Source organism: Setaria italica, chromosome II (genome assembly GCF_000263155.2).
Source record: "Setaria italica strain Yugu1 chromosome II, Setaria_italica_v2.0, whole genome shotgun sequence".
Lineage (NCBI taxonomy): Eukaryota > Viridiplantae > Streptophyta > Magnoliopsida > Poales > Poaceae > Setaria > Setaria italica.
Window position 1 is genome coordinate 1,072,859 of NC_028451.1, and position 11,837 is coordinate 1,084,695.

The 11,837-nt window shown below is 50.8% G+C and overlaps 1 protein-coding gene, 1 non-coding gene and 1 pseudogene across 2 annotated transcripts; 1 reads left to right on the top strand and 2 right to left on the bottom strand.

The window, feature by feature from the left end:
* Positions 1-2,750: 2,750 nt before the first annotated feature.
* On the bottom strand, positions 2,751-2,822 carry TRNAD-GUC. The gene has a single exon. It is a non-coding gene; the product is annotated as a tRNA-Asp (tRNA).
* Positions 2,823-5,417: 2,595 nt separating this feature from the next.
* On the bottom strand, positions 5,418-6,615 carry LOC101756982. The gene is made up of 2 exons (XM_004958825.1): positions 5,529-6,615; positions 5,418-5,437 (listed from the first exon to the last, which is right to left on the bottom strand). The coding sequence occupies exons 1-2, from the start codon at positions 6,613-6,615 to the stop codon at positions 5,418-5,420; spliced, it is 1,107 nt and encodes a 368-aa protein (XP_004958882.1).
* Positions 6,614-8,099, top strand: LOC101757383 (annotated as a pseudogene).
* The last annotated feature ends 3,738 nt before the right edge of the window (positions 8,100-11,837 follow it).

The following is an 11,837-nucleotide window of genomic DNA, read 5'->3' on the forward strand; positions in this document are numbered from 1 at the left end:
GTGAGGAGAGCTGCAAGTTTTGTGTTAAAGGCCTTGAGGTATTCTCGTCAGAGACCGGCAAGTACGTGCAGAGCCACGTTTGCCGTGAGTCCCGTGTCAGGCTGGTGGAAGGAATGGGCAGTGTGTTCATCAGTGGCTTTGTTAATTTGCTCACTCATGAGAGGAAGGTTCTTGCTGTCGATCCAGAAGGCTGGGCATGCCGTCTAATTTCCTTGCCTGTATCCAGCTTGTTTGGGTTGGTTGGGTGCCTATGCTGTACAAGAAGACTGCACCTGCACCATGATGCAGATTTGGACTCTGAAGGATTTCGAGAAGGGAGAGTGGATACTGAAGCACCGATTTGAGATCAAAGATACTGTTTGATTATGCTGGTAATGCCTTGTGCTCAGAAATTTTCTACGTAGTTGTGTTTCATCCTGAAAGGGATCTGGTGTTCCTCCCTGTTGAAGGATACAAGATGCTCTCCTATAATTTGATCAACACCGAAGTAAAGGAGATATGCAAGTTGGAACCAGAAACAAGGCCTAGATTCCTAGTTTATGTGCCCTCATATGCAGATTTTGTGAATTGATAATTTTGATACGCTAATTCCCACTGGCATTAAAGTGAACATCTGGGAATTATAGTGTGTGTTCTTTTAAATCTGTAGAATATCATCGTTAATTTAAATGAATGTTTGGTCTGTTCATTTTCGTTTGCATACTCTCCTTATTAACCATTGTTCTTTAACAGTTGCAGTACTTAAAATTGATTTTGCTAATATGGAAGAGAAGTGAACAAATATTTATCTCCGGTGCCTGTTTAAAATGTCATTTGAGTTTACAAGGAATTGGTCAAATCATCCATCTATGCAAAACACAACTGCATGCATTTGTTAGGATTTTGTGCTAAGCATCTTGCAGGTGACTTGGGCACATACTCTTAAGCAATAGGATTGTGGTGAGAGGATTAAGAAAACGCACAGTGCTCGACGAATTTGTGTTCCGACTACCTCAACACGAGGAAAGACTTGCTGCATCATCTGAGAAAATGCTGTACAGAAATGATGAAAAAAATAAAAACGGCAGCCAGGCAGCCGGTGTGCATGCGCCCACCAGGAGCGCCCAGCCAGTTTGCATGCGCCCAGCCAGCGGCCATTCTGCATGCGCACGTCTTGCTTACGAGGAGGGGCAAAAGGATCTTTTCAACAGGCACTTTGATGCCGTTAGCTAACGGAATGGACTGCGGTATCATATTAGGGATGAAAGTTGAAGTGAGTGTCAAATAAGAAAGGCAGAAAATTTCAGAGCCAAAAAGGAACGGGTCATTTTCCCAAAATCATATAGGAAATTTTGTCTACGTTTAAACACACTCCACTCCACTTCCTCCCAGTCGCACACTCGCGCTCCCGAATCCCCACCCGCTGCTGCCGCTGGCCACACACCTCTGCCGCTAGGCCCTATGAGGGCCCCATTCAGCACCAGCGCAGAGGTTGAGGTCCTCGTCGACGGCGACTTCTACGGCCACTGGCGCGGGGCCACCGTCGTCAGGTTTGTGCCCGCCCGCCGCCGCGACTCCCACAGCGTGCCAGACCGGTACGAGGTGGCGGCCTACGCCCACCTGGAGGAAGGCCACGGCCGGCAGCGTCATGCTTGCAGCCGTGTCCACCCGCGGCCCCCACCTCTTTTGGCATCCTCGCGGCGCTTCCTCCTCCACAACGCGGTCGAGGCGTTCCGCAGGGATGCTTGGCGCACTGTCCTCGTCGTGTCCGCCTCCCCCTCCGCCGTCACCGTGGCGTTCCCCGTCACCCGCAAGGCCATCGAGTTCGCGCCCGGCCTCGTCCGCCCCCGCCGAGTCTATGTCGACGGTGATTGGGTGGGTGGGTCCCCCGTCACGGGCCGCGATGATGGATCAGGCTCAGGCCTATCTCTAGCCCGCCAGGGTCTACGAGGTTGGGGACAAGGTCGAGGTGGTGAGGAGCGGGATAATGTGGGGGTCTCCGCTACGATGGCGAGGGTGGTCGACGACCTCAGCTACGTGGTGGAGTACGACGACGACCTAGATCTGCAGGAGGAGGAGGAGGAGGTGGACGGCTGTGGCGCAAGGAAGGCCGCCATGCACGGAGTACCCGCACTGCAAATTCATTAGGCCGGCCATGGTGCGTTTGCTGCAGTGGAGGCGTACTGTGACGGGGTGTGGTCGCCGGCAGTGGTGTGCAGGGTCGTCTGGGTGGGTGAGTTTGAGGTCAATATCCATGGCAATGAAGCTAAGCCGCTAGCTGGTGACCGACAAGGTCAGGCCGCAGTACAACTGGGATGGCAAACTAACAGTGGACGATTGTGACAGCTAAGGTGATACAGCTAGCAGGTAAGATTTTATTCCAGCTTGTTTGCTGTTCTCAAGCCTTGTGATGATGCATACATCATGCCTTCACACTTGGTGTGTTCACTCACGTACCCAGTCACCAGGTTCCATTTGACAAGAACGCACCTTTGTGCTGGCCACTAATCGAAGCATGGTGTTTAAGGAGGTACCACATTTAATTTCCTTCCACTCCGAGAATTCCTGCCAATGCTGCGTGAAGGTATGGGCTAGAAAAAAAATTGCGAGAGGCTATACACAAAAATTAAACGCGCACAACTTACAGAAGCAAAAAAAAAGAAAGAAAATAAGGTCACCTCATACAAAAAAGGGACCGCTAGAGTGAAGAACGGGCTATAAGCAGAAATTAAACACGTACAAGTTAGAGAAACAAAAAAAAAAAAAAAATACGCCGTTGCCGGGGATCGAACCCGGGTCACCCGCGTGACAGGCGGGAATACTCACCACTATACTACAACGACTTTGACGCTTGCTTCTCGATTAGACCCTTGTAATAGTATATAATGAAAGGAAAAGATTCCAGTTCGACAGTTCAGGTGGCACAGGACTGTTGCCCTGTATAAGCATCTGTTTCAGATCAAAGAAAATATCAGTATTTTGCAGAGTTAAAAATGAAGTTGCCACACACCCTTCTTCCCTGCACGCCCTGCTCTCCCAATGCGATGTGTGTATGCATGCCTCGATTGAATTAGGCATCTCATAGTTAATCACATGGGCAACATCAGGGGATGGTGAAATAGTACTCGTATTTGTTTCAGAAAACGTCTGAAAACCAAAGACACAAGTACGTATTTGTTTAAGACTTATCTGAAACCAATCCAAACGTTTCGGTCTTTTCCGTTTGCTAGATCGAGCTCTGCAAACAAAACATACAGCAACTCTGGTTTCTCATATGCAACAACAAACCCACACACGCCAGATTCAGGCATGTTTTCAACTCCAGACTAGGGCGACCATTGATTTTTTTTCTTTTCTTTCACATGTGTGTTGCAGATTCAAGATTCGAAAAGATATAACGAGTCTGATCCTGAATGCTTTTACCAGATTAGTCACAAGTAACAAACTAACAACTTTCTGAGTACGTATCCAACTAATTTTCATATAAAGTTGCATGTTGCATATAAAGTTGTGGTTTTTCATTGTTATATGATAATTTTCTTGACTGTAAAAATGTTTTGAGATCAAATGAAACATATTCATTCTAGCCAAAGTACTGGGGGTACATAGACTACGATAAATGCAGTGCAGGTTTACTGATAAGGCAAAACGCATGACAGAAATTGACACCAACGATCAAGCAGAAATATTAAGAATTTAAAACCATCCTAAACAAAGGCAAACCTCTTAAGGCCCTCACATGAGATCCGGATCGGATCAACCTCACCGAAGCTAAAGAGTTGTCTCACCATTAAACTGATACAATCTTCCATTACCACTACCACTATCACCACCACCACCACTACTACACTTTTTCCAACTTGACCAAGAAGCCTTCACCCGAGTACCGATGTTTGTCAAGCACTCAAAAAAGAATCCGTTATTGGTCTCTCACCTGTAGAGGCGCCCCAGTGCTGCAGAAATTAATAGATTTAAAGAAATGGCATCAGCTGATTGAGGAATAGGATTACCCGCATTGGGCATTTATTCTTAACAAACACAAGGACCTGCACGTTGCTGCTAAGGGAAAACAAAACAGGCAAATATAGCTAATTTACTATCGCCAGCTCCACCAATTAACAGACTCGTTTGATTAACCCCTGACTGCAGGAAAAAAAACACCTAACTTAGTCGCAATTTCTTCTGTAAGTTTAGCAATTTTTGGTCTATTCATAGCATATATGTTCTATGGATCTAACTATTGTTTTTTTGTAATTTGAATTTTCTATATTCCCTTGAAAAAGGGAACCCACAAAATCTTTATAGATGAGATTACCATTCATATCCTAATGAATTTACAATGCTGATTGCTAAAGATAGGCACTATGCTTGTACCAACAATGCAGAAACTAGAAACCCATGTAGGTAATCACATTCTTGGTTTCTCTCCGGCTAGAGAAATAACTTTTTCATATTAAAAGGATTATTCTGGAGACCTTCCTGGCCCAGCAACACATCCTAAATTTTAGGTCAGTTGTCAAGACCCCATCCTCTGTCCATAATAGGTGCAATTAATGAATAAATTCCCAAGTATGCCTCCCAAAGTCCCAATTCTAAGAATGGTCCATCGCAATTGTATTTGTGACATAGGTTTAAATCATGGTGTTGTAGTCTGCATTAATAAACGCATTGTTCTTCAACACATATACATCTGATATAGTTTCATGCTACTAACAGAAATAGCACTAATCCTGAATATCAGCGAGTCATGATGAAATAGAGCTCGACAGCAGAATAAAAAAAAATTACCACCCTTAAGATCATATATAACCACTACTACTAATACCAAATTTTCCCCTTGACAAAGAAGCTTTCACATGAGCACCTTAAGTTTGTGAGGCGCTTGAATCATCCACTTTTGGTCCCTCATCACCTGTAGAGGCCATATCCAGTGCTACAGAAATTGACAAATTTAGGAAATATCATCAGCTTATTGAAAACAGGAAAAACACCTATCCACTAGTAAGTTTCTGAAAGGCTAAACAAACAGGAAAACAAGTAAAAACACTAACTTATTATCCACATACCCACTAGTTAACAGCCACACTTGATCAACAAGATAAGAGGACTCGTAGCTGAAGAAAAACACCTACCTTTCTTTAACACAGATAACCATCCAAATTCCTTTGTTGTTAAGTGACACCAACAGATCTTAACTAAGGAATGTACGTGGTTAAAGATATGTGCGATGCTTGTATTTAGAGCATAACTGTAGAAAACCAGAAACCCGTGTATGCTGGGGACCTTTCAGGACTCAAGATCCCATTCCCAATCCAAAACATGAGTTAGACATGAATAAATTTCCCAAAGTATGTCTACCCAATTCTAGGAATGGTCCATAACAAATAAAAGAAGCCATTTGTGACATAGGTCGATAGCACATTGCGCATAAACATCGGTTATATTTCCATATTAGTAACTGAAATAGTAATAAATCAAAAAATTGGCAATCATAGCTAAGTAAAGTTGTACGTGTTAAAGGATAGACAAGGCTGCAATGCTAGTAGTACCTGGAGTGCAAGAGCTCACGTAGGGAACAACCTTGAAGTTGGAATTGGACTCTACTACTATCCTCTCGGCCCGGCCGGAGTTTAGATGAACAGTGAATAGCCCATCATCCTTCCCTATGAAAATGACACCGACACTGTCCGCGACGGCAACCACGTAAGGTGGGCGTGCAGCATACACATAAGGTGAGACTGAGATGTTACAATCCGAAACTGGTAGCAGCTTATCAAGGTCGATGACTCTCTGTTGTGCCCATCCAGCATATCCGTCCGCACCAGCCTGATCCCTCGACCACAGAGACAGCTTGGACTCCTGTATGGTGGCGAATCCCAGCCCACCATCCTCCGCTTGCATGAGGACAATGTGCCGTGCATGGAATTCTGATGGTAGATCGATGAACGCCAGTTCTCGCTTTCCCAATTCATACTTGAGGATCATCAGCCCGTAGTTGAAGTACAGAGCATTCCCCACATGGGCGTGCAGTCTAATCATGATCCAGTCGTTGGGGTGCTGCACTGTGATCGGTTCGCTCCATGTACCTAGGTCGGATGAGTATTCATAGGCGGACGTGCGCATCTGTGACACATCTGTGACAACGACGACGACGAGGAAGGGGCCCCCGCGGCAGTCGAGATGGTCGCAGCCTGCCGTTGCGCAGAGAACCGCGGCACCCCATGAATAGGGCCGGAATTCCAGAATAGGCAGGCTCTGCGCGCCGTCGGTGACGGGGTCCCACACGATGAACCTCGTCCCCGTGGGCGAGAACGACTCCAAAGCGGTCGCCAGCACGCGGCCGTGGCGGGCGTCGATCGCGTTCCAGTCCTCCCGGAAGGCGTGGGGCGGGCGGAAGGAGGAGGCCGGCACGAAGTCGGTGCCGGACCTGCGCGCGTAGAGGAAGCCGAGCATGGGGGCCGCGGGGTGGAGCTCGCGGAACCTGCGGCGGAAGGTGGCACCGGAGATGAGGCGGCACCAGCGCTTGCAGCCGACCGCGGCGCGGACGAGGGTCGCGGGGTCGTCCGGCGGGACGCGGAGGAGCACCTCCTCGACGAGTTCCTCCATCAGAGGCGGCCCCAGCGGCGGCGGATCCATGGCCGAACCCCGCCCGACGCCGGGCGGCGGCGGCGCTAGGGTTCGGTCGGGGGATCGGGGAACGGGGAAGGGAAAATAGATGCGGCTTCCGTAAAATACAACCGAAAGACCTCAACCCCTCGACCCGTAAAATACCACTGAAAAATGCCATCACATTTTTTCACCGAAAATTTATTTTTGCCACTTTTCAGCGCATAACGTGAACATGAAAGAACCCTTTACCCTTGGCTTGATGATCAACAAAAAATGCGCCCGTCCGCAAGGTGCTCCGCAACGTCACCTGCCGCGCGCGCCCCGGGGAGCTGCTCGCCATCGTCAGGACCAGCGGCGCCGGCACTGCACGTCGACCCTGCTCGATATCCTCACCGGCCGCCTCTCCCCTTCCCCGGCGCCCGAGCTGCTCCTCCTCGACGGCACCGCCGCCACCAGCGCCGACCGATCCGCCGCGTCTCCGGCTACGTCACCCAACGGGACGTGCAATTCCCGCTGCTGACGGTGCGCGAGACGCTGCTCTTCAGCGCATGGCTTCGCCTGGGCGCGACGGTGCCCGGCAAGGATATGGACGCCCGCGTGGACGCACTCCTGGACGACCTGACCCTGCGCCGCGCTGCCGCCACCAGGATCAAGGACCTCTCCGGCGGGAAGCGCAGGCGCGTCTCCATCGGCGTGGAGGCCGTCCACGACCCCGCGGTGCTCATCCTGGACGAGCCCACCTCCGGCCTCGACAGCGCCTCCACGCTCTAGATCGTGGGCGTGCTCCGCGCCATGGCCGAGACACGCGGCCGGACCGTGCTGCTCAGAATCCACCAGCCGGGCGCGCGCAACGTCAAGATGTTCGACTACTCCGTCCTCCTCCTCGCCGCGCGCTGGCTCCGTCCTCCCGGGCGCGCGAGGTGGCGGTGCTGTCGCAGCGCTTCTTCAAGAACGTGGCGCGGATGCGGCAGCTCTTCGCGTGCCCCATGGTGTGCATGCTGGTGGCGGGGCTGGCGCTGGGCTCCATCTTCTACGACCTCGGCGAGGACAAGGTGGCAGAGCGCGTCGGCCTCTTCGCCTTCCTGCTCACCTTCCTCCTCTCCTCCACCACGGAGGCGCTGCCCATCTTCCTGCAGGAGCGCGACATCCTCGCCAAGGAGACGTGGTCGGGGGCCTACCGCGTGTCCTCCTACGTGCTCGCCAACGCCGTCGTGTTCCTGCCCTTCTAGCTAGCGCTCGCCGTCGTGTTCGCAGCGCCGGTGTACTAGCTCACGGGGCTCCGCCGCATGACGGCAGCGTTCGGCTACTTCCTGCTGGTGGTGTAGCTCATCCTGTACACGGCCAACTCGGTGGTGGTGTGCTTCACGGTGGCGGCGCCGAACTTCGTGGTGGGGAACGTGGCGATCCAGGGCGTCATGGGCTCCTTCTTCCTTTTCTCGGGCTACTTCATCGCATGGTCGGCAATGCTGGGGTGCTGGTGTTCATGCACTACCTGTCGAGCCGCCAGGTGAGGAACCCATTGGCATGGAACTTATGCTGGAAGATCCACTTGTCCGACACAACATTGGCATCGAGCCGCCGCGAGACGAGGCGCCAGGTGTCATTGTCGATGAGGGCCTGGAACTCATCGACCATGGCAGCATGCCAGTTGGCGTCAGCCAGAGCACTGTGGTAGTTCATCGGAATCGGAGAGGGCGAAGAAGAAGGTGAGGCCGTCAACCCCTGATAGTGTACTCGCTGGATGGCCCCAGCCATAGAGCGTGTGACAGGGCACGAAGAAGCAGGAGGTGGTGACGAGGAGGGCTTTGGGGCTGTAGGCGCAAGGGGCGCTAGGGCCGTGGGAGTCAATAGGGCAGGAGGCGTCGGGGCCGTAGGTGGCCGCCGGGTGCAGCTCGCGGTCCCGCTCGGCACGGCCCTTGGCAAGGCCTTGGCGCTCGTGCGCCTCAATCATGGCCACGGCCTTCTTCCGTTGCAGCTGCGCGATCATCAGCATCGTCTCCTGGCTGCGGTCTCTACGACGCCTTGCTCCGCGTCCAGCTCCACTCGCAGCGCCGCCATGGTGTGCTCTGCGGCCTCCTTCTCCGCCCGCAACCACCACACCGCCTCATCTAGCTCCTCTGCTCTCCGGCCACACAACACCTTTGGTGGTACTCTGGCCCTACCCAGATTTTTGCCACGCGCTCTCTATACTTAAATACCTCAAAAAATTCCACCAAGCCCCATATTCAAGATGACGTACTCGACGTGAAGCAGTAGAGAAGCAGAAGGAGCTTGAGGAACACCTCTCCAGAGAGCCAACAGCCGTGCAGTTGTCGGAGGCTAGCGTAGGCGAACCTCTGCCGGTGTGATCACCCTGCGAGGAAGATCACGCTGTAGTTCTGGAGCTTGAAGTCATCAAGATCAAGGTAGGATCCCAGTGGTGATCTCGTGATGTACAATCATTCATGGTGAAGTAATTGCTATATTCATGTTCTTAGCAATCTAGATATCTTCTTTGTTGGTTTTATACTTTATCAGGTTTGCTTGTTTTTCAATCTATGAATCGATGATAGATTGCTTAGGGTATTCTTATCATCGTGTTGACCAGATTTGCATGCCTGATCTACCAATGAGTATGACACGTTCTCGTGATCGTGCCCTTAACCTGCTTGCGCTGATAAAGGTGATCGTAATAGGATCTTTCTTGTGTAAGGTGGAGGTTTCGGGATCCAGATCGGAGGTGTAGATTTAAAGATGCTTTTTACTAAGATCATATCTATGTTGCTTTACTATCCATGCTCAGAATTAAAACATACGTATAATCTAGGTTGCTCTAGATTGGTTACCTTTGCTCTATTTGTTATCTGTTTGTACATGCTTAGTAGACTGGATCTGAATCTCTCATAAATACCAAGTTAATACTAGCAATGGTAGTTGAAATAAATCTTGTACTATAAGTTCCACGGATTGATAAACCTTAAGGGGAATACTCTGACGGAAGAGGTACACCTTATCCGTACGCTTGCGGTTCACAAGTTGGCGTACTAACAGCTATCAACAGGCCCCAACGCAGCAACGGAGCTCCAGCTTTGACGCGCCTTACCGCCGACGCTGTGCCGCTTCCACCGCTATCCTTTCTAGCCGCTGCTACTCTTCCACCATCCCAATACACTCGATGCTGCCGTTGTGTGGGGCATTTCGATAAGCATCAGCGCGAGGACAGGAAGGAGCCCGAGGAGCCGCTTCGTGGGTGCTTTGCATGTGGAGCTATTTCTTGTTATGCTGTTTAGTAGGGCTCCTGCAGAAACTAGTGCCGGAGCCGTTTGAGGAGCCCTGCGAAACTTGCCAGAAGTATGCCATGCATCACCATGACCGCCACCTATTGAGCCAACAGTTTCAAAGTGCTCCTCTACTCTAGACCTACCCCCATCAAGCGGATATCTACTTCCCCTCTGCAGCCTCTTCCCTCTTCTTATCTTGGCAAGCAGCTATCTCTTAAACTTGAACCATTCCTTAGCTATGGCACAGAGGCACTCATAATTGTTACTCGCTCCATTACATAACTTAAGACATTTTAGTTTTTCACGACCATTTTCTTTCGAACATCTTCTTTCACCGACAGGGATACCTCCTAAGTTATGGCACAGAGGCACTCATAATTGAGGAATCTTCTTTCACCGACTTCTTCACGGTGAGCCCGCCCTTCATCTCCGATGGCATTGCGTGCAAGATGACGGCCAACCCGTGATCCTTGGCACGCTCCTTGCATACTGCCTCCACGGCATCCTAGAGCTCCATTGCCTCCAGGGATACCTGCATAACCAAGGACCACTCATGATAATTGGTCTTGGTCAATAGCGGCAACTCGACAGTGGCGGCACTCGCCACCGTGACCGGACGTGGTGAGCTGCTAGAGCCGTTGTTATCACCAAGGTCGACGCACGGCGTCTTCAGCCCAAGGGACGACATCTTCGATCACCTTTGCTCTGAATACCACTTGTTGGACCTCCTAGGATCTCTGAGGTGCACACATGCACCCAAACGCTCAAGAACAGAAGCAGCGGCGGGAGGAAGAAGATGAACAGTAGCACGAACTCACTTGATGGTGACGAACGCCCTGCAGCGCACACACGCTGGAGTTTTTCTTGCTGTGTTTACAAACGAGCAGTGCAGGAGGTTTTATAGCTAGGCTGACGCCGGTAGCACGAACTCCACACTGCCCCTACTCTGCCGCTCGATCCGCATGCTCCGGCCGCGCGCACGGCGCGTACCAACGCGCTCGACGCGGCTGCCTCCAACAGATCGCAACAGCCCCTACTGCATGCATCTCCTCCACGCTACATACGCGGCAAGCTGCAGACTGACTCAAACTCACGCACAGGCCCGGTCCTGAGGTTTTGGTGGCCCTGATCGAGAGTAAAAATTGGGACCCTTAGTATGATTGCAGCATGAGCAACAGTATATAAATGAAATGTACTTATAAACTCTTTAAGTGCATCCAAAAATAGCACCACAAAATCATATACATTTTATAGTACCTTAAAGTTTACTTCTGCAATTTTTTTAATACATCGGTAATTGAAAACTAGGGCAAAGCTAAAAATAAGTAGCTAATGAACTCGAAGGAATATTATGGATTACCAAATGGAACTCACAAATCCAAATAATATTCACCCTAACCAATGTTCAGTCTATCAATTTTCTACCATGCAGCAGAGGATGGGCAACTTTGATCACTATTAATCAAAGGCTCCAAGTATTAACCACCAAACACCAATAGATAACCGACACTAGCATTAAGGCATAGAGCGCACAATAGGCGACTCGGCAAGTTCTTCAGCGTTAGAGAAAACGGAGTTGCCGCCGTTTCGGCATGCTGCGGGTGAGATCAGATTAGAGCATCACGTCACGAGAAGAGGAGTCGCACATGCTGCATAGCTAGCTCGGGCAGAGGGCCAGCGAATCGTGTTGTTGGTTCAGCAAGGGACTTGCGTGGCTTCTGGCCTACGCTGCTCAGCAATGCTCATCCTTTGGGCCTACACACAGCCTACTGTACCTAGGAGGGGGCCACTTTGTTTTGGTGGCCCAGGGTGGCCGCATAGCTCGACCCCCCTCAGGGCCGGGCCTGCGCACGCACCACAACTTGGATCGCCACACGACGCACTCACGCCACTGGGTTTATTCCCAACATCTTCCACAATCTCGAGCGGCAGAGTGGAGGCCAGGAAGACGACGAGGAGAGGAGACGGCGCAAAGGGGCGCCTTTGAGC